At 41.7% G+C, this 24,944-nt stretch overlaps 1 protein-coding gene across 6 annotated transcripts in view; it reads right to left on the bottom strand.

Moving 5' to 3' along the window:
- The window catches only part of PBXIP1 (PBX homeobox interacting protein 1), a 495,209-nt gene that overhangs the window by 351,301 nt on the left and 118,964 nt on the right, over positions 1 to 24,944 (bottom strand). For all 6 annotated transcript variants that reach the window (XM_044080087.1, XM_044080088.1, XM_044080091.1 and 3 more), the window contains exon 3: positions 6,194 to 6,284. In XM_044080087.1, the coding sequence (XP_043936022.1) occupies positions 6,194 to 6,284 (91 nt within the window). The remainder of the gene's footprint in view (positions 1 to 6,193; positions 6,285 to 24,944) is intronic.

Genomic DNA, 24,944 nt, shown 5'->3' with positions numbered 1-24,944 from the left:
AAGCTCGAGGTTTTTGAGTAGCTCGAGGCCAAGTCCCTATCCCATGATGCTCTCTGCCTCACCTCAGATCTAGTTTGCCGATTCCAACATATACAACATAAGAAAACATAAACATTACTCCAGCCAGAGTAAAAAATCCTATACAATGACCCACCAGACTGCAAATCACTTACTCGTTCTTTGAGAAGCCTGGAGGGGGTAGGCGGGAGGGAATGTAAGAATGAAGACGTGATGGACAACTCACATGGAACGCTATGTTAAGTACACAACTTCTTTATGTGAAGTTGTTCAATCTCGCCGTTCATTCTTACAAATGGGTAGCGTCCCAAACACCATTCATCCTGGGTGGCTCACCCGAGTATATTCCTGAGGACAGCAGAACCAAAGGAAGCCCTGTCCCTGGAGGCCTTATCCACTTTGTAATGCATAATGAAATTACGTGGCTTTGACCAAGTGGCAGCTGTACATATGGTGTCTAACGGCAGTCTAGCCATGAAAGCTGAAGAGATAGAAACAGCCCTTGTGGAATGTGCCTTCACGTTATGTTCTAACGGCTGATTCACAAAAGAATATATAAATTTTATACAATCAGTCAACCATTTGGAAAAAGTGACTTTTGCCACCAGTAGCCCTTTCTTGGTATCAGAATGAGACAAAAGTTGTTCTGATTTTCTAAATTCTTTGGTTCTATCCAAATAAAATCTGAGTTGTCTGTGAACATCAAGTTTATGCAGCATATACGCCAACTTGTTGAAATGGTTACTGAAGAAAGTTGGGAGTTCAATAGTTTGATTTAAATTAGCTTCCGAACATACCTTTGGAAGGAAGGAAGGGTTAGTCCGGGGCGACACTCTGTCAGGGTGAAAAATCAAGTATGGGGGTTTAATAGATAAGGCCTGAAGATCGGACACCCTACATGCTTATGTAATGGCCACCAAGAAAATGGTTTTCCAAGACAGGAATTTTAGTTGGCAGGAAGATGAGGGGTTCAAATGGAGGAAGAATAATCCTACATAGAACACAATGTAAGCTCCATGGAGTGAAAGGTTGTCTAACACGTGTTCTGAGATGTATGGTTCCTTTTAAGAAGGCTCTACATAACCTGTGAGACATAAGATTAGAACCTTCTGATCCGAGGTGAAAATTTGAAATTGCAGCCAACTGAACACATATGGTAGCTGCCGCAGCACCTCCATTAAAGAGCTTAGTCAAGAACTCTAATATGCTAGCAACTGGGGCGACGTATGGGTCAATATCATTCTGAGAAGCCCAGAAAGCAAACCGCTTCCACTTGCTGGCGTATAACTTTCTGGTTGAAGCTTTGTGTGAGGATACAAGGATACACTGCACCCCCAAGGAAAGATTGTGGGACCTGGTTATGTTGGAAATCGGAGCAGCCAAGCTGTCAGTTTGAGGGAGTGAAGTGAAGGATGAAGAGCCCCTGACGAATGTGTCAGCAGATCTAGAACTGGGTCCAAAATCCAAGGCTCCTCTAGTTGGTAGAGTCGAAGGAAGGGGAACCAAATCTGTCGAGATCAGTAAGGGACTATCAGAATTACAGTCCTCCTCAAGGCTTTGGCTTTCTGCAGAAATTTTGGAATCAGGGGAATGGGCGGAAATACATATAGGAGTCCCAGGGGCCAAATGTAGACGAGAGAATCCCTTGGGTTTTCACCTGGTGGGGGATTCAGGGCAAAGTAGCGTCTGCATTTGGCATTCATGGGGGATGCAAACAGGTCGCAGCAAGGCTGGCCCCATCTGTGGAAAATCATCTCCGCTACGTCGTCTTTGAGGGACCACTCGTGCGCCATCAGAATGGCTCTGCTTAATCTGTCAGCGATCACACTGGATTTCCCCGGGATGTGCATTGCTATCAGAAAGTGCCCGGTGGATACAGCCCACTGCCAGACTCTTAGGGCCTCTTGACACAGGGGATAAGACTTGGTTCCCCCTTGCTTGTTGCTATACCAGACTACTGACATGTTGTCGGTCTGAATTGCAATTGTTCCCAGAGGAAGAGAGTCTTGGAAGTATTGCAACGCCAAAAGTACTGCTCATCTCCAGGACATTGATGTGCAATTGTGACTCTGTCTCTGACCAGGTGCCTTGGGCTGTTCCTCTCTGAAAAAGCTCCCACCCCATCAGAGTAGCGTCCGTGGTCACCATGGCTGATGGCGGGGGAAGAACAAATGGACCAGCCACCATGTAACAGGTTGCCAACAACCATTGTAGATCCTTTTTGCATGAATCTGTAATGATTATCAAAAATGACATCAGAAGTTGTTGGTAAGACCACTAGGTGAAGAGTAACCACTGAAGTATTCTCATGTGCATGCACCCTAGAGGAACTGCTATGAGAGATGCTACCATAGTACCTAGCAGTTTTAAAACGTGACAGCCTGATACTTTTTTTGTGTGTCAGAATGTCTGATGCCTGCTGCCGAATTGTGACTATTCTTTCCAGGGGAAGTTTTACCATGGTGGTGGTGGTGTCCAAATCTGCTCCGATAAATGAAATGCGCTGCGATGGTGACAACGCAAACTTAACGAAATTTATAGTAATTCCTAACTGGGAACACAGATTTAGAGTGAGGTCCCTGGACTGAACTAGTTGATGCCTGGTGGTGGTGGTGGTGAGGAGCCAGTCGTCCAAGTACGGAAACACTCTGAATCCTAGACGCCTTAGGTGAGCCATAACCACTGCCATGCATTTGGTGAACACTCTGGGGGCTGCTGTGTGACCAAAGGGCATTGCTAGAAAATGATAATGACTGGCTCCCAGCCGGAAACGCAGATGATCTCTGGATGGTCTGGCCATTTTAATATGATAGTATGCATCCTTGAGATCTATAGGAGCACAACCAATCACCTATTCCTAGAAACGGAAGAATCGATTGAAGAGTGACCAACCAGAACTTCTCTTTCTTTACAAAAGTGTTGAGTTTGCTGAGGTCCAAGATGGGCCTCCAGTCCCCTATTTTCTTTGGAACTAAAAAGAATCTTGAGTAGGTTCCGGATCCTATCTGGTCTGCTGGGACTGGCTGGATGACTCTTTCTAGCAACCTTTGAATCTGTATGGTTGCTTGGTCCCTAAGACTAGGTGGAACGTCTGGGATTTTCTTTTGTACAAATGTTGGTTCTGTGAAAGGAATGACATATCCTCTGGAGATAATGGTTTGTACCCAAGAGTCTTTTGTAATTTTTAGCCAGGCATCTAGATACAAAGACAAGCGACCCCCGACTGCCTACAGAGTAGGGCAGTCAGGCCTCCTTTCAGGAGTGCTGATAGGGCTTGCCAAAGAACTGTTCTCTGTCACCCTGGTTTCGTGGACCCAGTCTGCCACCTGGGCGGCGTCTTCCATTATTGTCCCTTCCTCTGCCCCTGGAGGGGGGTTCACTGTGTGTGTTCTAAAAGGCTCATTGGGACTTGCGGAACCACATTTTTCCTCCCTTTTGCCCTTTCGGGTAAGGTCTAGTAGGGGTGGAAAAATGGACTCCTACAGCAAAAACAGTCTTTCCATCTTGTTCACACCTAGTGAGGGTCTCCTTGACTTTAGGCCCAAAAAGGGATGAGCCATCAAATGGGGTATTAACAAAGGAAGACGACGGCTTCCGCAAAAGAGCATAAGTTAATCCAGGAATGTCTCCGAAGAGCTATTCCTGAACCCGCTGCCCGTCTCGTACCATCAGCTGCATATGAGATGAGAAGCATGGACGAGTTAACTATGGAGTTAAGGGTATTGAGCTGGGATATCACCTTATCAGGAACGCCCTCAGCTGCAGTACTCTGTAGAGTATCTCCACGATCTTTAAGGAGATCTCACTGAAGTCTGGTAAAGTATTTCAAATAGTTGAGCGATCGCATAGCAAAAGTCGCTGAACTAAAAATGCGTTTCCCATACCGGTCTTTAATCCTGGAATCTCTATTAGGAGGATGGACAGTAGAAGATGTTTCAGACATCTCTTTCTTGGTGGCCACCGCCACCACCATGGCATCAACCGGCACTCCTTTAGTAAGAAACAACTTGTCCTGTGACAATGTAATAAACTTGTCGGGCCTCTGAGGGACAGGTTCCACAGCATCAGGAGACTCCCACGCCCTTCAAGCAACCAAATCCATTATTCATCGAAGGGTGGAGTCACCCAGGAGGTGGAGGGTTGAGACCCAAAAGCCATCGGAAGCACTGACTCATCATCAGTAGGGTTAACGGACAGCCAGCCACCTCTCTGTCTTAGGATCTCTAGGATATCGGCAAAAGAGATATCCTCAGAGGGGGACCATGGGGACCCTTCTGACTCCTCCAAGTCAGTGTCTGATGTGACAGACTCCTGCAAGGAGTCTAAATGCCTCCTCTTTCAGAACTTCTTCCTGCGAACCTCATCAGCGGGAGATTCTGGTGAGGTCTCAGTAAACATGGGTCACCCAATGGGCCTACCTGAGGCTTTGGGTCTCGAAGTTTTAAGGGGATCTGTGATGCAGAGGTATAACGCAACACTTTTGGGGATGAGGAAGTAGGCCCTAATGAAGTGGGTGTCTTTGAAGACATAACTCTCCTCATGGCATCAAAGGCCCCACTGCTCCGATGCGAAGAGGCAGCCAGTTCCGAAGAAGATGGCAACCTCCCCGGCACTGAAACAGTAGGTTCCAAACCAGAGGAACGAGCCAAGCTCATCTGTGCTGAAGCTCTGAGAGGAAGAGTTGGAACCAACACATCGGTTCGACTCTCCCCCCAGACTCCTCGAAAGGCTTCGAAGTTGTCTAAGTTGACTGAGCCAATGGCACTGGAATAGGCCTCGGCTCCGAGGGTTCCACGATCATCAGTTCTACCACCTCCAGTTCCGAAGGCCCTGCTCGGCTCGGAGGAGGAGCAGACACAGTAGGCAAGGACGTCTTTGGCTCTGAGACAGCAATTTGGCTAATGCTGGGTTCTGGAGGAGCCTCTGCACCACTCGGTCCACATTCACATCGGAGAGGCTCCTAAAAGAATGAGTCGAAGAGATCAATGAAGTGACCGACTGTAAGATTGGTAACTTCAAAACTTCGGAGACTGGCTCCAATACTGGGGACCGGCTCCGAAAAACTTGCTCGGTGCTCAGTTCCAAAGACTGTGGAACCGGCGACCGTACCTTCTCAGCGAATTTCGGAGCAGAAGACTTTGGATCCTTTGGAAGATTTGGAAGTTTGGTCAGTCTTATCAAGAGATTCCTGAAATTCAGGTTTCAACAAACCTCTATCCACTAGCTTCCTCCTGCATTCTAACAAGACCCTGCTGTTGAACGAATGACAAATATAACAGTCCTCCTGTAGATGGACTGCCCCCAAACAGTATACACAACTAACATGTAAATCAGTTATGGACATTTGTTGTCTGCACTTAGGGCATTTCCTGGACCCTGACTTTTGTTTCTCCTTTTCCCTTTGATCAGCCATAGCGTAAGGAAAATAACTGAGTCTAAATATATATAAAACTGCCTAGACAAACTAACACACTGACTAGGCTAACACCACTCTCTAAGACAGACAGCAAAATACTTAAACAGCTATACTGTCTAGACAAACACACACTAGCTAGGATAAATAGTAAAGATTCAAAGCTACAAAGAACAATATTCTCACTAAAAGGATACAGTTATAAGAGTTAAGAACACTCTAAAATGGGTTAGGGACTAACTAAAACAAGGCCAATGAAAGGCCTAAAAGCAGCTGCTCTACAAATGAAGATATTTCATCAGAAATAACTAAGAAAAGTGACTAAATACTAGTCTATCATAAACTAAGACAAAAAACACACTTTCTAAAAAAAATCCTATATATATAATATATATATATATATATATATATATATATATATATATATATATATATATATATATATATCATAAATTTGAAATACTGGCCCAAGCTCCACTCTCGACCTCTGATCTGTTGCAGCGGCAAACTAGATCTGAGGTGAGGCAGAGAGCATCATGGGATAGGGACTTGGCCTCGAGCTACTCGAAAACCTCAAGCTTGTGAAAGCGGCCGACTCGGTGCTGAGGGATCGGCTCCGAACCCATTTGTAAGAATGAACGGCGAGAATGAACAACTTCACATCACCTGGTTTCAACAAACTGCCAAAATAAAAGTGTTGATGTTTAATCAGAGAAGCTTTTTAAGTTCTGATCCGTACAAACCTTAAGCACAATCAGTTACCTGGTTGCCTGGTGTCCCTCAGGTGCTCTTGCGTCTCATCACTGTCATTAATGACATCCTGCAATGGTCCAACTAGCTCTGGTTCAGGAACCTAGGGAAAAGATAAACATTAACACTTCTGCATGGAAACAGCATTAGGAGATGACTACAAAGCACAGGAGAGCACTTCCTTTGAATTATGAACCATGGAGTTTCTATATTCAGCAGCTATCCAAGAATTTATTAGTATTAAACATCAATAACCTAGAAAGCTGACATGTACTGTAGTGTGAAAGTTTGCTATGCTACCACTAATGTTTGTTGTCCTCCAATGCTACAAAGAAATTACACATCATTAACATGACTTTCAAACAGCATGAAGACCTGCTGTAGCTATTAACCAGGTCCATAACACATAGTGGTGCTGTGGCAAACTGCTTCACTTTAACAAAACAATATGCTCTAATAAACAAAAATACTTGCTCTAAAATTACCACCTAGTCAAAGCATTTATTAAAAAGGCCTTCAGAGGACAGTTCTCATGAAGAAGTCTGTGATGTGAGGCACAGTGTGGGCTGCAAAGCCTTTAGCCAATATGCAGAAGTACTGGTATGGGAGATGCAAGTCACCCAGGCAAAACAAGAAGTCTTACCTACCATCTCATCCTATGCAAACATATACTGGATCTCATCAGAATGACACCAACTACTTAGCCAATCATTAAAGCCAATTATTCAGCCATGTTATCTAGGCATTATTCTTTGTGAAAGCAAGATACTACTCAAAACCAAGGTCTTTCCTGCCTCTAACATATGAGCACTGAGTTCCATCATGTCTCACTGCATGCCAATCTGGGTGAAGCATTTTAGAAAAGTATCTTCAAAGAGAAAAACTTTAAAGTTACCAAACCAACAGGACTGAACAACTAATGCTTTTCAATCATGAAGTTGTGGTAAAAGAAACGGGTCTTCAAAGCTGAACATGTAGTGTGAACCCATTTGAGGAACTTCCTAACCAGCTGATGCTGGGCTACTATCCTGTTTTCCACTAGGTTATGATAGGCATACACCCTGACAGCTGAGTAACACAAATTCAGATATTACAGGCATCTAAGGAAGGTTGAGATCTCCTGTAATGTGACAAGCGTGGCAGCAGTGGATAACTCTCCACATAAATACAAAATCTTTTCCACACATCATAATACTTTTGATATGTAGATGGCTTTGGAGTAATCACAAACACCTCTAAGTATCAGGCCAAATGCCAAAAGACAGCAAGGAATTAAAGCTATGAGACTCTAGTGTGAAGCCAGCTGTTGCCTTAACAAGAGGATCATGTCTAGTTTAATCAGAATAGGTTTATGGACTGCCAAGAATCTGATAACATGAAGCCGCATTTTTCTCGGCCAACACAAGGCAATGAGGGTTACGCTCTATCTTTATTCACCGAATGTGTAATTAGACATAGAATCAGATGAATGGAAGGTAAGTACAAGATGTTTTTTCCTGCCACAGAACAAGACACATCTAGCATCACTGCACTATTGTACTATTGCCCTGCTGAACCAAACAGAAGAGGCATGTGTACAGTTCAAAACAGATCAGTCAGAGGGAAACCCAGTACTAGAAGTGCCCAGCCAGGCAGAATTTTTAAATCCTAAGCTCCAAGTGAAGACTACAGCTGCAGCTGAGGGTGCCTACAAAAACATTCACTTCTCATATGATGTGAAATACTGTCAATATCCCATCAATGACTCACTGCCATACATGAATCACCTATCTGCATAAAACATACAAGTTTTGTTACCTTGTTTATTCATGTACCACACTAAGAAGTGACTGTTCTATTGGAGTAGAAGGGGGGCATGGGTCTCAGCTTCCCTTCCAGAGGCTTCAAGGCAAAAAAAGCAATTCCTGTTTTAGCTAGGTCCATGACACATAGGGATAAGCCTTGACAGCAATCCATATCACATGGGATCAACTAGCTGTCCAAGGGGAGCTAACTGGGGAGGGCTGGGGCGAGCAGCCTATGCCAGCTTATCCATCGAGGGAGAGGTGCAGAATATTCTGCTGGAGGTTGGGTGGATTACGCCAACTGTACAGGATAGAGTATGTGCATGAAACTGTTGAGTGGTGCTCTACACTACAACCAGTACCATAGCTGTGATCAGTACTTGAATGGAAGCATGTATCTAGGGCCTGACACTGCAGCATCCACAGTGGTAATATCTACAGATTGCCATGGGGAAGCTGCTAAGCTAAATGCAATATCTTCCAATGAAGCGCCTAGGATGGTGCAGCACTTGAGATAACTTGTCTTCTCTCAAGGCAGCTTTAACAGACAGTTTTCTGTTCTTGGTTCACCTCTACCTTTTCAGGAATGATCTCAGCCAAGCAACCTCAGATACTTCAAATCTAGGGAACAGGTGCATCTCAGGGATGAAGTAGATGGTTAGAGTGTTGTGGAGAAGATAAAGCAGAGTAAAATATAAAAAAGAGTAGTGCCTGTAACACCAGCTGCTTTATGCAGGGATGCAGGGACTCCTCTCCAAGGTACTCAACTCATTTGAACTACGGAAAAGATAAGGTATGCTCCCCACTCCAATGGTGAAACAGCCATTGCTAGGACCTGCAAAGGGTTTTGCCGAAAACCGCACAGTGAGACAGAGAGGTTGAGTCTACCAAGCATAAGTCAATAGACAATGGGTTATTTGGTAGCAACTGATACCTCACCACTCACTGCAACACCATCATTTTCAGGAAAATGACTGTAATTGACTTCCTGCCAGCCTTATGCCAAGAAAAAAAAGGGGGTCTAAGTTTAGATGATGTCCTGTGTCTGGAACCCAAAACACCAGCTATACAAACTCCTGGGCTCTTGCTGTGTACAGAAATTAACAATATTTTAGAGTGTCCAGCAATGCCTAAAAAAGCAGTCTTCAGTATGACACTTGGAAATGACTTCTCCTAGATGATGCAGAACATCAAGGCCAGTAAACATGGAAGTGACCAAACCAGAGATGCTTCCAGGAGCCCACTGACGTGCTAAAGAAAGCCAGTCACCCAGAAAGGGAAAACATCAAGGTCTGTCTCCTGAAAATGTCTCCATTATATTTCCAAGGAAAAAAATTTGTTAAGTGCTCTTGGTGCAAAGAAAAGAACAAACAACAAAAATTAACATTGAAACTAATGACCATCATGCAGAAGGAAGCTTATGTGTTGATCATATACAATAATGTACCAAACAGCATCCATTATACCCAGAGATACAATTCAGAAATGTTGAAACAACAAAGGTGAGACATCTCCTGGAGTTATCATCCAGAGCTTGATATAATCAATATGTCTGAATAAACCGTACAGGCACAGAAAAGAATGGGTCTTCCATCCCCTTCAGAACTAACAGAAAGCAAGATTATCGTCACTGGTATCCAGTCACCTTTCAAAGATCTGTTGAGTGACACTTTTGCCATATGTTACAATATTATGGACTATACTTTAACTCCACTAAAACAATCAATAGTAATACTAATTTCAGTGTAAGGAAGTATCCCTCACCCCAAAGGCTGGAAGGCCTTGGTGTTAGTATATTAGAGTTGCTGTGGCATGAGAGGGGTCAGAGAGGTTTTGTGACCGATGATCTTTCTGAGTGCAAACTTTAGAGTTCTGGAAATGAGGACAAACTTGGAGCATTGCCTCTTCTACAGTCAGGACTTTGACTACTAATAATGAGCTGAAAAGGCTTCCCCTATTGAATGAATTAGGTGGAATAGCCATCACAAGAGGGATAACAAGACTACCAGACACTTTGGGAGTCATCCTCATTTCACAAGGGGGACAAATTATTTTTCCTGGGAGACTGGACAGTCAGGGAAGAAGTGGTAGGCATCCAAAACTATCAAGAAAACAATTCACTGTAGTCAATGCCTGTTTCTCTTTGGAGGTCTTCAACCAGATCCTGGGATACCAGCTATATCCTACATAGGTGCTTACCACAGCCTCCTATCTGGCCACAGCATGAGTACAATAAGTTGCAGTTAGCTAAATGACATCATACTGCAAAACAACATGGCAATTAATACAACTAGCTTTATTTCAACCCCAGATACACGTACAGCTACCAGTGGGGTGGACCAGTACCTGGAAAGGTCTTGCAAGCAGCCAAGGGAATCCAAGCACCAACAAAGCAGATCTAAATACTCTCTTATCCACACTGCCTAAGTGTTGGACTTCTTGTCAGCCAGTAAAGTGAAGGAGGTTGTTGTCCCCGAGATTTAGGCTACACCAACAGATCCTGTAGGAGTCTCACCTGGGACACTTGGTTAGGATTTCACTCTACTCCAGTGAAGGCACCTGTCTTACTATAAGAAGAAGCATAATGTGTATGCTTACAGGTGTTAAAATAGAATCCTTAAGGACAGATTTCAAGGGTGGAATAACATAAACCTCCTCCTTCTTCTTCCACTGATACTCAGAGATATTTTTGCAAAGAAGGCAGTGGTGCACAAGCCAGCCCATGGTGGACTTCAAGGGCCCACATGTGCAACCAAAGAACTATAAGACTTGATGTTTAGCCAGAGTTAAGCCTGTAACGGAGATAATTGCTTCTGGGTCCTCAGAATCCCCTTCCCAATATCCCCTGGAAAAGAACTCTTTTAGAATAAGAAAACTTTCCAATCTGTAACTTTAGGATGGATGGGCTTAAGGTTGCACTTGGGGCCAGTTAGATGAAATGACCTTGGCATCAGAGAAGTGCTCAGCACAGGAGGCACTGAAGTTGAACAGGTTTGCTCAGATCATAGTCATGGCATCAGGCCATGTCCCCTAAGAAGTACTCCCAACATTCATAAAGACAGGTTCCACCACACAAAGATTCATAGGTTCACAGTTCATTACTATGCATGCAGTCCAGGAGTCACAGGGTACTTCAGTTTCTCAATTACCCCAGAGCACAGTCTGTGTGAAGTTGAACAGGTTTGCTCAGATCCTAGTCATGGCATCAGGCCATGTCCCCTAAGAAGTACTCCCAACATTCATAAAGACAGGTTCCACCACACAAAGATTCATAGGTTCACAGTTCATTACTACGCATGCAGTCCAGGAGTCACAGGGTACTTCAGTTTCTCAATTACCCCAGAGCACAGTCTGTGTAAATACTTGCTCAAAGTCACACAGTATCCAAACAGAGATTGTGGAAATCAAACTCTAGATTACAGGACACACAGTGTTAGCTCACAGACTTAACTCTGCACTTTCTACCAGACTGGAATCTTTAGCTAAGTTTCTGAAATCTGGGCTTTCTTTTGACAACAATGGTAGAGGTCAAACATTTAGCTTATGCACTTCCAAGATGGCTGCTCACTGAGGAGCAGCTTCTCCCAGTGTGACAACAGAAACTGAGAAATAAGGATTCTGTCCAAGGCTCTTGCCTCACCAAAGTGCCTTTTTTAGGCAATGTCCCAAAGACAAATCTTCCAACATAAAAGTTCTGTCAAAAAGCAAATTGAAGGTCATGCTGCTTAACGCTAGGAGCCTTAACCTGAAAATGCACTCACTGGAGGCTCCCCTCACACTGGAAGATGCAAACATCTGTGCAGTCACAGAAACGTGGTTCAAGGCTGCAGAGACTACCGCTGCCTTACCAGACTATACCTTATTCCACACATTCCGACTCCTAAATGCGGTTGGGAAGACTAAGGGTGGTGGAGTCTCTATTTTCATTAAAGACAAGCACACCTCCAGACTGATTTGCCAGCATGATGCACTAGAACTAGTCCAGGTGCAACTGACAATTGGCAAGACACCCATCCAAGTTATAGCCAGCTACAGACTCCCCTCCATGACTCAGGATACCCACTCCTCCTACCTGGACAAACTTGACTCCATCAAAGTAACCCCTAACACCCTGATCCTTTGTGACTTCAACTACCCCACCACAGACTGGGTGAACTATTCCTGCTCTAATGCACTCACCCAGTAATTCCTTGACTTCAATTCTAATGCATTAGACAAGCTCATCTCATCCCCCACAAGGGGAGATAACATTCTAGACTTGGTTGTCACCAATATGGTCAACCACTGCACCACCCCCATAGTAAGATCTTCCCTGGTAAGATCAGACCATCGGTCTGTCTCATTCGAAGTTGCTATCCTGTCCAACTCCTCCCCCAGCCATAATCAGGCTAAAAAAAATCTCAAAAGCTGACTACAACCTTCTAAGGGAGGGTATCAGTAGCTTCACACCACTGCCCCCCTCAAAGGATGCAGACAACTATGCTGAACAGTTCACCAGTGCAGTATACAAGCACCTGTACAACTGCATGGATTCAGCCATACCCAACAAAGCTAAAACCTGCTTCTTAAGGAAATCCAAACCTATCTGGTGGACATCCTCTATTAACAGGCTTTACAACAAAAGGAAGAAACTCTTGTCCAAGGGTAAAAAGGCACAAATTTCCAATTGGAAAAACTCCCTCCTTAGCCTCAACAAGCACATTAGATCACTAGTGAAAACCTCCAAAGCCAAATATGAATCAAAACTAGCCTCGAAACAAAGGGTAACCACAAAGCCTTCTTCAGTTACATCAGGAACCTCTGTGGCAAAGCCCAGGTTTGTTCCGAATTACTTCTTAACGGTACCCCATACACTGATCCTGTTGACTTAGCCAACCTGCTAGCAGATAGGTTCAGCACAAAATTCACTCCCCTGTCCCTGCAAAGGCCTATTCAACCTCCCTGATACTTGCCTGCACCTCACATCTCCAAAGATCCCTACTATCTGGAAAATCTCTCATATCATTCATCTTCATAAGGATGGTGACTCAAGTGAACTCTCTAAATTTCACCCTATAGCCCTACTCTCTCCACTAGCAAAAATAATGGAGAAGTGTATTCACCGACAACTACTTGACCACCTTCTCCATAACAATTTTACTTGCCACCTGTCAACATGGCTTTAGACCATTCCACAGCACAACTTCTGCCCTTCTATCTTTTTCTGATTGTATCAACAAAAATCGTAATAACAACTCCCTATCATCTGTACTCTTTACTGACCTCTCAAAAGCCTTTGATATGGTTAATCATCATCTTCTTTTGGATATACTTAAATATCTCTCACTTGATACACAGGCACTACAATGGTTTAAGTCATACTTAGAAAACAGACAACAAGCTGTGCTCTGGGACAAGGAACTCTCTACACACCTCCCTGTTTCCCCAGGGAACTCTCATCTCTCTCCTCTACATCTCTATTCAAAAAGCAACTTAAGGAATATCTCCTAACTCACTGGCTATGCCCTTGCACAAATCCTGACTAAAACTCTCCTCCTTTTTTATGCCTAGTTTTCTAAATACTCTCATCCTATCTCCTACCAACTGCTGTGAATATGTGATTTTCAGCCTACAAAAGTTACTACCAACACTGCCTTTCCTTAATCTGCTACTGAGCTTAATACTCACTTAGCATGTTCTCTTCTTGAGAAATAGAACGCTACCTTAGTTTAACCTGCCACAGAGCTTAAACTTGCTTAGCAAGCTCTACCCTAGCTTATTTTAAGAATTATTGCTAGTACACAATTGTAAACCATATTAATACTATGATGTTATGTAACAATCTTGTTGTTCTACTTGTAATTATGTACTGTGACTTTAACTGTAGTGGAGCTTTTCTCCCTGGGTCTCTACTGAAAATGGACATGTGTCCAGCTAGACTAGCCCGGTCAACAAATGTAAAATAAAACAAATAAATAAAAATCCTATCCAAGGCAAAGAACGCAGCTTCAATGGGACCTGATAGTATCCCAGGCTGTATTCTGCACTATCTCCAGCAAGAACTAGCCTTGCCACTGAGCACCCTGTTCAACCATAGCCTAAAGTACAGGCTTCATTCCAGCAGAATGGAGAACTGCCATTGTCATCCCCTTGCACAAAGGTAGTGCCACTACTGATCCTGGAAGCTATCTCCCCAATTAGCCTGACAAATCTGATCTGTAAAGCCTTGGAGCATATTATTATTGACCTCATAAACAAGGACACATGCAGTCTCCAAGCACTTGACTCCACCCAGTTCGGATTTGTCAAAGGCAGATCTTGCCTGCTGAACCTAGTTGACTTTTTTTGAGATTGTCACCAAGGCCCTGGATGAGGGAAAGTCAGTACTTAACAGCTTACCTTGACTTGGCCAAAACCTCTGACACAGTCCCCCACTCAGGCATCATCGAAAAGCTAACACGAATTGGAGTAAATCCCTATCTTATCAGGTGGGTGGCCAAATGGTTCACCGATAGGACATACAAGGTCAAAACAGGTGCATCCACCTCTGACAGCAGACCTGTTACTAGTGGTGTTCCTCAGGGATCTGTCCTGGGACTCCTACTGTTTGGCATCTACTTCTGAGAGCACAACAAACTGGAAAACAAAGCACAAACTAATAAACTGATAACCAGAAACAAAAAAGAGGCAAGTCCAGTGTAATAACTACATGGAGCATGCTTTATTAATACAAACAGCTCCAGCAATTTAGCACTTTCATCCCAATCGGGACTTCTTCAGAACTGCTGTACATGAACACTTCCTCACTAAAATAGTAGTACTAAAATCACATGACCAATCAATTAATTAACTTAAAAGACCCACGTAATTCATTATCAAATAAAATAAAATAACATTTAGTAAAATATTTATATCCAAACCATAATTTAACATTCCAAACGTTTAAGCTTAAGCACAGAGTTAACAGAACAGGCTTCATTTAAACCAGGGGCAACCTGCGCATTCAAGCTAAGTTGCCACATTAATTCCCTTCATTAATAAATGTTCATCAATTATTCTACCCTTAGCATCCTTTTTCATTTGTTCCAAAACTCTGTATCGAAAATAATGTGTAGGATGTTCCTTAATATGCCTATATTATACACTGGTAACCCTGCCCTTCTTTATTTCCCATTCCTGTTCATATATTCTATGCCCTTCTTTATTTCCCATTCCTGTTCATATATTCTGTCTTTTACTTTTCTTGTAGTTTTACCAATGTAATAATACCCCTTAGGTTTAAACTGTTGACCATTCACTATAACTGTTTCACCCACCAGGATATATTTACACCAATTACAATGTCCACATTTGAACATCTCATATTTAGTCTTGTTGGTCCTACACCTAGCATTATAATTTGACCCCCTCTCCAGTAGCTCCTTAAAACATGTATTTTTTCTAAACACCACTTTGGGGCCATCCCCCAACAATTTAAACAAACTAGTTATCAGTAATGGCCTGTACAATACTAAAAGCATCGACTGTAAAAGTCAATACACATGATTTCGAAAAATCTTTTTGAACTACTACTCTAGAATTCAAACTAGCCCCTAATTAATTTTCCATATTTAAATTATTAAAACCATTTAGTAGCAGACAGTAAATTCTTTTAAGTCTTTTGTCAGCAACCTCATCTCTTATTTGCACTAAAAATTCCATAGGGTACCACCACTTAATGAACATATCCAATAGGTTTTCACACTCCAACTTGAACACCTCATCATCTGATACCATTCTGGCCAGTCTAACTAACTGGCCTTTATAGATTCATAGGTTAGTACTAGGCTATTGGCCCTAGGGCCTATACAAGCTTAGCCATGACAATCCTCTGACTATTTCTTCCCACAATATTTATTCCCTGGACCCCTGTCTAGCAGGTGACTGACATGATCTCTGGGGTGAATTTCCTATCTCCCATCCAGTCGTCAAGGTTCCTTTTGAAGAGGGCCAAAGAGGTGCTCTGCTTGACATGGATGGGCAGTCTATTCCAGAGTCTGGGGAGTCTCTGGGTCAGGTACCTATCCCTCCAGCATGTTTTGTTCATTGTGATGACAAAGTTTAGATCCCTGGAGCATGTGGCTCTGAGGGATTGGGATTTCTTTAAGTGTAGCATGTCCAACAGCTCTGGGTTTGACATGGTCTTGTATGTTAAGCAGAGATCGCCTCTGAGTAGACGATATGCGACAGAGTATGAGTAGACGATATGCGACAGAGTATAGCTGGAGTTTTTTTTTTAGACAGTCAGTACAGGACATCTGCTTTAGGCCTGTGATTCTTTTAGGGAGGTGTTGCAGATGTCTTGAGAGGTACATACCAAACGGGGCATTGTATTCTATAATGGGTCTAATGAGGGATGAGTACAGTGGGACAATAACCCCCTTTTTTCTGGATGAAAAGCCCTTAGTGATGAGGTGTGCCACATAGAAGGATTTCCTGACTGTTGTGGCGATGTGGTTATCGAAGGTGAGACTACTGTCCACCTGTGTCCCTAAGTCTCTTATCACACTTTTGGTGTTTAGTGTGCTGCCACCTATGTGGTAATTCACGCGTACTTGTTTTTTTTCAAAGGGGATAACTACACATTTCTTGGCATTGAGCTTGATCCCATGGCTTTGGCACCAAGCATCTGTTTTTGTAAGGCCCTTTTGTAGAATATCCACATCATTTGGGGATTCAATAATGGCTCCCAGTTTGCAGTCATCTGTGAACTTTGTTAGTCAGAGTCCCTTAGTGTTGGCCTGTACTTCAGAGAAGTAGATGCCAAACAAGAGCCATCCCAGGACTGAACCCTGAGGTACTCCCCACTTGTCTGGAGCTGGATTTGAAATTGTCTACGTTTACAGTGTGGGTTCTGTCAGGAAGCCAACCCATCGAGTGATGTAGGGATTAATGCCCAGCTTAGTAAGTTTATCTATGATTCCAGAGTAGGGGATGGTGTCGAAGGCGACAAGGAGACAAGATTGGCCCTTCACAAACCCAAACTGGGTGGGGTCCAGTGTTTGAAGGTTGCCAATGTCTTTGTTTATAAGTTTCATGATAATACGTTTCATGGCCTTGCAGATCAGGCTCGTCAGACTCATATTTTCTGAAACTTAGGATGACAAATTTGGAAGTGCAAATAACTATTAGAAAATGTGGGTTTCCGATGAATATTAGAAACAAAACACTTATTCTCATAATCTTTACATATCTCTACATCTAAAAAGATCATACTATCCTTATTGAAAGAATGTACAAAACATAAAACTGAAGACGTCCTGACTGGGGACTGAAAAAGTCCTGATTGGGATGAAAGTGCTAAAGTGCTGGAGCTGTTTGTGTTAATAAAGAGTGCTCCATTTGGTTATTACATTGAAACTGAATATTTTTTGTTTTTGGTTATCAGTTTATCATCTACTTCTCAGAGGTCTAGGCAAAGACAAAAGGCCTGTGGCTGACCAAGTTTGCGGATGACTGTAAACTGAGTGCTGTCACTGACTCCCCAAATGATGTTAACATACTACAAGAGGGTCTCACAGCAACAAATGACTGATGCCAAAATCATGGCCTTAAGTTAAACGCAAAAAAAAAATGTATTATCATACCAATCGGCAAAAACATGGCCCCTACTGATTATCACATCAATGACAACCCCCTAAGCACACAACCTGTGGCGAGAGACCTGGGTACACAGGTTGACAACAATCTTCCATTTGAACATCATGTAGCAAAAGTGGTCAGAAAAGCCTTTCACCTGGTTCATCTTACAAGTAGAGGGATTGCATCCAGAAAAAAAAAGGAGGTCATTACCTCTGTACTCCTCCCTCAGGCAAATAACTGAGTACAATGCCCAATTTGGAATGTACCTCTCCAAACACCTGCACCAAATGGAAAGTCCACAGAAATACCTCACAAAGAGAATCCATGGCCTCCAACACCTGTCCTGTGTGGACAAGTTCAAATCACTATCAATCTACTCGGTATCGTACAGATTGTTCAGAGGTAATCTGTGTCGTGCCTACAAGGCAATCCTGGATCCTGGCCTACTACAGATGCTCAATATCTGTAAGTCTAACTTCTCACGCATTACCCAGTCAAAAAGCCTAAATCTAATATCTGCCATTAACAAAACCTGCTGGAGAGACAGGTTTGTCTCCCAGAGGCTGCCCCATCTCTAGAACAGGCTCCCCATACATGTCAAATAATGTACTTTGCTGACCCTCTTCAAGCATATCCTTGTAACGTAGATGGGAAACCACAAATTTGTCTCAGGGGTTTCACCTGTGTCCCTCACTGACAGCGGTGACAGGTGCTGATTGAGGTTTCTTTTTTGGGGATAAACTCTGAACTAGGCTTGTAAGAGCCCCAGGACCATTAGCCTAGTGACCTCCTACAATCCTATGATACTAAAGGTTGTGATAATGCTATCTTCAGTGAAATTCAGTTAGTGGCTTACAAATACACTGCCTGGATGCCAGCAAAGAAGAAATTTAGAGCAACTGAAAGAAATTCAACCAGAAAAAATGAAAAAATACTGTGAGAAAAATCCTACAGGTGCTCAGCAAAAAGCAGTTCAAGCTTCAACTTTGGTACAAGAGATGGCTTTTAGTAATTTAGATGAAAAATAATTCAAATGTACTCAGAGATGATTAAAATAAATGAAACATTGATAGAATACATCAACTCAAATAGCAACAGGCTGGAAAAATATAGAAGAAGCTTTAACCAGCTATTCAGATCAACTGACAGAAATGAAAAAAAAAATCAAAGGTTGAAATGAAGAAAAGGCTGGCTGAGTATGAGACTTCTCTAGAAGAGCTGTTTCAAAAATGGTACTGTTAGAAGTTATTGCGAGCAGAGGAAACCTGAGATTTTGTGCAGTACCAGAGAAACTAGAAGGAACAAACTGCATTCATTTTATGAAAGCAGAAATAAACAACTGGACTGGTATTCTACAGTAGGATTTGTTAATTGAAAAAACACATTGAATGTATTACCCAAGCCTGGCCATGAGAAAGTAGCCAAGACCTGTACTAATAAAAATCCAATTGTACCAGCAGAAAGAGTTAATCATGACAAACCTGTGGCAGACGGGAAAGTGTTAAAAAAATGGAGACAGGAGAGTGTTTGTAGAAAATGATTATTCACTGTACAACAGGCCCAAGAGAAGCAGATTTATCCCAGCAATCAGATGACGTTGAGAGGCTGTTGTGAGATTAAAGATACTGTATCCAACTGCCTTCAGGATATTTTTTTCCAGGAGGATTATAGACATTTTTGGATGCAGAAGAGGCTAAGGAGGAAATACTAAAGTTTATCCAACAAAAAGTGAGTCAGAAAATAGAAATGAACTCTGCTTCTTATTCTTCTGACAATAAAGAGACTTTGGAAGTGAAACATTTTCCAATGTTTACAAGGAAAATCCTTGAGAATCACAAAAAAACACATGGGTTGACCAGAAGAATCAGATGCATCTTGGAATTGAACTAGAGTCAGGTTGTGTGTGATGGAAGTGAACAGTAAGAAGGACAGCAACACTGACATTAAATTTGCAAGAAAAAGTAGGTGAGAAAGACTGGACTTTTGCTGACTTTGTTAAACTCGTGGCTGGACTGTAAAGCATATATCCCAATTTCTGTCATTAATGTTTAGAAGGATATTAAAAGGAAAAAGGTAACTGCAAGTAATTTTTATTCTTATTCATATTTGTATAGAACATTTCATGATATAACATGCATGTTCTATAGTACAGCAGTTTTGTATAGTATGTAGTCGGGTATTTTAAATGTGGGGTGGGTCTTCTCAGTAACTGCTATATGTATTTAAGATAGCAAAGTAAGCAAGTACTTTTTTAATTGTAAGAAATATAAACTTTACAGTATAACAAAAGAAGAAAGGCTGGACAAAAGCAAGTTTAAGTTCATATGCTATGATCTTGGCCTTCTGGGTGAGGTGTAAAAGTGTACTGATTACATTACATGTAGAATTAAGATATTTTCTCTTATTTTTACAAAAGTGAATGTCTAGTTTAATGCCTTTGAATTAAGATATAAACAAGTGTTTTTGCAAGCAAAGGCTTGAAAAAATAACACAAAATGATGAAGAAAAATATAAATGCTAATCTTCTTGTAACTGCAAAGACATTAGCTTTTTTCCATTATTACATGTTCAGTGGGAGTCGAGAAGCTTGCAGCTGAAGGAAGTTACACATTCTCTCCTGAGTGAAATTTTCAAAGATTCATTTATCTATCTGCACAGCTGTTACCCGTTTTTCTTTTCTCGTTGTTGACTACTTTTACTTTGAGACAAGCTGTCAGCTGGTGCAAGCAGTTAATTTTGAGAGTTCTGAGTATTTTTTCCTGAGGGAAATACAAAATCTAGAGATACAATGGCAAGCAGGGAAGTGAATAAGAGATAGCAGCCACCTTAGCAGTCATTAATGCCTTTAACAGACCAGTATATGGTTTAGCTTTACTTAACTGCCAGTGCATGTTCTCATAGGGCTGAAAGTTAGGTTTTTTTGAAAGTATGCAAGCTGTTTTTTTCACATCTTGAAGGTGAACAGAACTTCTAAAAGAACAGACAGCAATCTGTAAGTGGGAACACAAGCTGTAACATGCGCTTATGCATGGGTAAGCATAACATTAGGTTGTGTAATGCCTGCCTGTGGGTGTAGCTCGAAATCTGGAGCAATTGTTCCTATCTGGAGGGTTACATTTCCTTTGCTGAAGATGTACATAGTTTTGTGTGTTTGCTCTCAGATGACAAGGGATGGGAGTGTTCTGAAACTGTATGTATTTATTTATTTTGGGGGGGTATTTCATTAAAACAAAAAGTTTGAAAAATATGAATAGATTTAAATGAAGATGAGAAGAAACAAATGTAAACATTTCAGACTGCCAAACATTAATGCACGTATGTAAGACAAAAGTTTGAAATCCACATTCAAAAATAAACTGGCAGGTATAATAAGTGGGAAATAGCTTTTTATCATAATAGCAAAGCTATTCATCTTATACTGGAATATAAACACTATTATAAGTACAGCCAAAAAGGAAAAATTATTGAATTATACTAAGAAATGTAGAGTGCAAACAACAATGTTGCAAGAGACACATATGGAAAGAAATGAGCATGTGAATTTGACAAAGAAAGGATTTCAGGCTGGATATTCAGCAGAATATCAGGGACAAAGGAAAGGGGGAGTAATTATACTGACTGCTAGAGACGCTCTCGTAGTGACAGAAGAGGAAAAAAATCAGACAATAATGGTAGCTTTGAGGTAGTAAGGAGCTACTGGCAAAGAAGAAGGATTAAGTTGTCACGTATTTATACTTCACCAAAAATTTCTATTATGGAGCTTAAGAAAACTTTTGAAGAAATAATCAGCTTTCAGCAGGGAATATTACTTAGAGATGGGGACTGCAACTCAATTTGCATTAGTTAGGATGTATCAGGGTGACACAGAAGGGAAAATAAAAAAAAAGAGGGTAGATTTCGGAAGAAATTTATGAAAGTATTTGGTAAGGAAGACGTGAATTCAGTAGTAGAACTCTGACAGAATTTACATATTACTCCAAGGTACAATAACTGGGCTTGACTGAATAGAAATTATATTTCAGAGAAATATAAGCATTTAACTTTGATCCACACCCAATAACTATTTCAAATCATGCACCAATACAAACTGAAACAAAAATGCAGGGTAATGATGTAAAAATGAAATACTGGCACTTTCCGATCTACCTGTTAAAAACAGAAGAATTTAAGGAATGGGTAGTAGAAATTATTTGAGAGTGATTATGGAAGATAGAAATTTCTTCATAGGTGATAGCAAGTGAGTGGGATAAAATGAAAACTGATTTTAAAAACAGTGGAAATAAAATAGAAAAAGATATGGCTAAAAAGGTAATAGGAATTATTTGGAGGGGCTGAGAAAGGTTACAGTATTTCAGAATAACCTATTCATCCAAAGCTTAAGTACCGGCTTCATCTCAGTCAAGTGGAGGACAGCCACTGTCATCCCTTTGCACAAAGGTGGAGTATCCACCAATTCAGGAAATTATAGACCCATCATCCTAACGAGCATGATCTGCAAGGCCATGGAGTGGATTATCATGCAACTCATTAACAAGGACTTTGGTAACCTCCAAACACTCAATCCCGCACAGTTTGGTTTTGTCAAGGGGGGGGGGGGGGGGGTCATGCCTGTTAAATTTGGTCAACTTCTTTGAGACAGTCACCAAAGCCATGGACGAGGGGAAGATGGTGCACACCACCTACCTTGACTTGGCCAAAGCCTTTGATACTATTCCCCACTCCGGTATAATAGATAAACTCTCTCAACTAGGCATCAATCCATACGTTACCAGATGGGTAGCAAACTGGCTTACTGATAGAACCCACCTAGTCAAACTAAGGGAAGCCACCTCAAGCAAAAATCGTAATGAGTGGTGTTCCCCGGGGATTGGTTTTGGGGCCTCTGTTGTTTGGGATATACTTTTCTGAGATGCAGGCTAAAACCAGTGGGCTATGGCTGACCAAGTTTGTAGATGACTGCAAAGTGGGCACTGTCATCAATTCCCCTAGTGATGTGGACATCCTCCAAGAGGTTCTTACCCAAACAAATGACTGGTGCCAGAAATGTGGCCTCAAACTGAATGACAAAAAATACATCATCATCATCCCCTTTGGGGGTGAGTGACTTTCCCACAAATTATCACATTAATAACAATGTCCTAAGTACTCAGTCATAAGGGACTTCAGCACCCAGGTTGATAGCAAACTGACTTTTGTTCACCATATTGCCTCCATTGCACGGAAAGCTTTCTACACGGCCCACCTCATTAGTAAGCGTATTTCGTCCAGGGACAAGGAAGTCACAACATCCCTGTATTCTTCCCTTATAAGACACATTGAGTACAATGCCCCTTTCAGCATGTAACTCACAAAACACATGCAGAGGCTGGATAGACCACAGATGTTCCTTACCAGGAGAATCCAGGGCCTCAAACATATACCCTACACAGATAGGCTAAAAGCCCGGTCTCTCTACTCAGTCTCCTACAGACTCCTCAGAGGTGACCTCTGACTGGCATACAAAGCAATCTCAGACCCCACCTTGATGGGACTGCTGCATATCTGCAAGTAAAGCTCCACTCGAGTAACCCACATGCACAACCGCAAACTGGTCTGTGACATTAACAGGACTTGTTGTCGGGACAGATTTGGTCCCACAGACTCCCCCTTCTATGGAATAGACTCCCTCTCCATGTTAAGCAGAGTACCTCATTAACCCTTTTTTAAGCGCAACCTGGATAACTGGATGGGGAACAGAAAATACACTCCTGGGATTCCACCTGTGTCCTTGCTGGACAGGGACATCGGGTACTGACTTGTCAGAACATGGGCTAAATTCTTGGTTAGGCTTGTAAAGGCCTCAGGGCCAATAGCCTAGTAACTTCCTATGATCCTATAATAAGGAAAATTTCACAGAACATGAAGAGGAACCTCTGCACAGTGCTAAACAGAAAATACAGCAATATTTGGATAATATGCATGAGTTTAGAAAGACTGCTGTTAAGCAACTATTTTTTGATAACTCCAGAGCACAAAGACATTTAGCACAATGCCTTCGGCAACAGAAAGTAGAAAGGGTTGCTGCCAAACTTAGAGAGCCTATTTAAAAAAAAACTGAGAGCCTGTAGAGGTATTGCAGATATTTCAGAAATTTTATGAACATTTGTATAAAACAGAAAAACGTGCAAATCAAGAAGGAGCTGAAATGGAAATATTTATGGAAGACTTAATGATGCCAAGGTTAGAGTTAGATGACGCTCAACAGCTAACAGTTAAGATAGGAGTAGATGGCAAAATATGGTGATGTATAATCAATCTGCAGGAAAGTCTCTAGGAATAGATGGTCTTCCTTTGGAAATCTGGAAGTAGGAGGGCAGAAAGTGACAAAGATATGGAATATTTTGTTTAACAATATTTTAAAAGGAAGGAAAGCACTATCTTTCTCTGAAGAAAGCTGTAGTGGTTGTTATTATCCAAAGATGGTACAGACCCATGAGGCTCAGCTTCATGTAGACCCATTTCAATTTCAAACCATGATTATTGTAAAGTGTATGTCTACACTAGTTAGAAAAATGGCAAAGGTATTGCCAAAACTGATAGATATGGATCAGTGTGATTTTGTAGAGGGGATGCAAACATTTGACAACATTAACAGAGCAATGCTGATTCAGAAGGAAGGATCAGAGGCAAAAATTGAAGTAGAAGAATTCCTCTCAGATAAGTTGTGTCTGAACACAGGAACCAGGCAAGGGTCTCTTCTATATCATTTATTTGTTTTATATTTAGAGCTACTGGCAAAGAAAATAAGGGACTCAGAAATTCAAGGACACAACCGGTATGCTAATCAAGAAAAGATGACTTTATTTGCAGATGGTATTACTTTATTCCTGATAAATCCAGAAAACGACATATTAGTGTTGTGGAACATTTTGTGACAGTTTCAAGTCTGTCTTCTGGGATATAAAATTCAAGGATATAAAACAAAGACTATAGCTATAAATTATGTACCCACACACAAATTGGTTCAAAAATACCTATACTTACAGGGACAGGATAAGATGAAGTATTTAGGAGTATGGATTAAAAGGATTTCTGTTATGGCAGCAAAGGATATGTGGGAAGAGATTAAACAAAATATAATAAAAACTGAGAAACTGGAATATATTGTTTATGTATAGGGATAGTAAGCTACAAGGAGTGAAAATGTTAAGTTTCATATTAAGCAGGCATATTTTATCAACCAGGGAGAAGTTATGGACTATAATTAGTAAACAGTTGAAGGAATTCATCTTAGTGGAGAAAGGGCAAGAGTTAAATGGGACAAACTGATCCTTCCAAAAGAACAAGGTGGTTTAGGATTAGGATTACCTGATTTTAGAGCTACACAGTTAAGGCTCATA

Source organism: Protopterus annectens, chromosome 8.part0 (genome assembly GCF_019279795.1).
Source record: "Protopterus annectens isolate FY-2018-M chromosome 8.part0, PAN1.0, whole genome shotgun sequence".
Classification (NCBI taxonomy): Eukaryota; Metazoa; Chordata; order Ceratodontiformes; family Protopteridae; genus Protopterus; species Protopterus annectens.
Note: the sequence above shows the minus strand (reverse complement) of the source record. Positions and strands in the feature narration are given on the sequence as shown.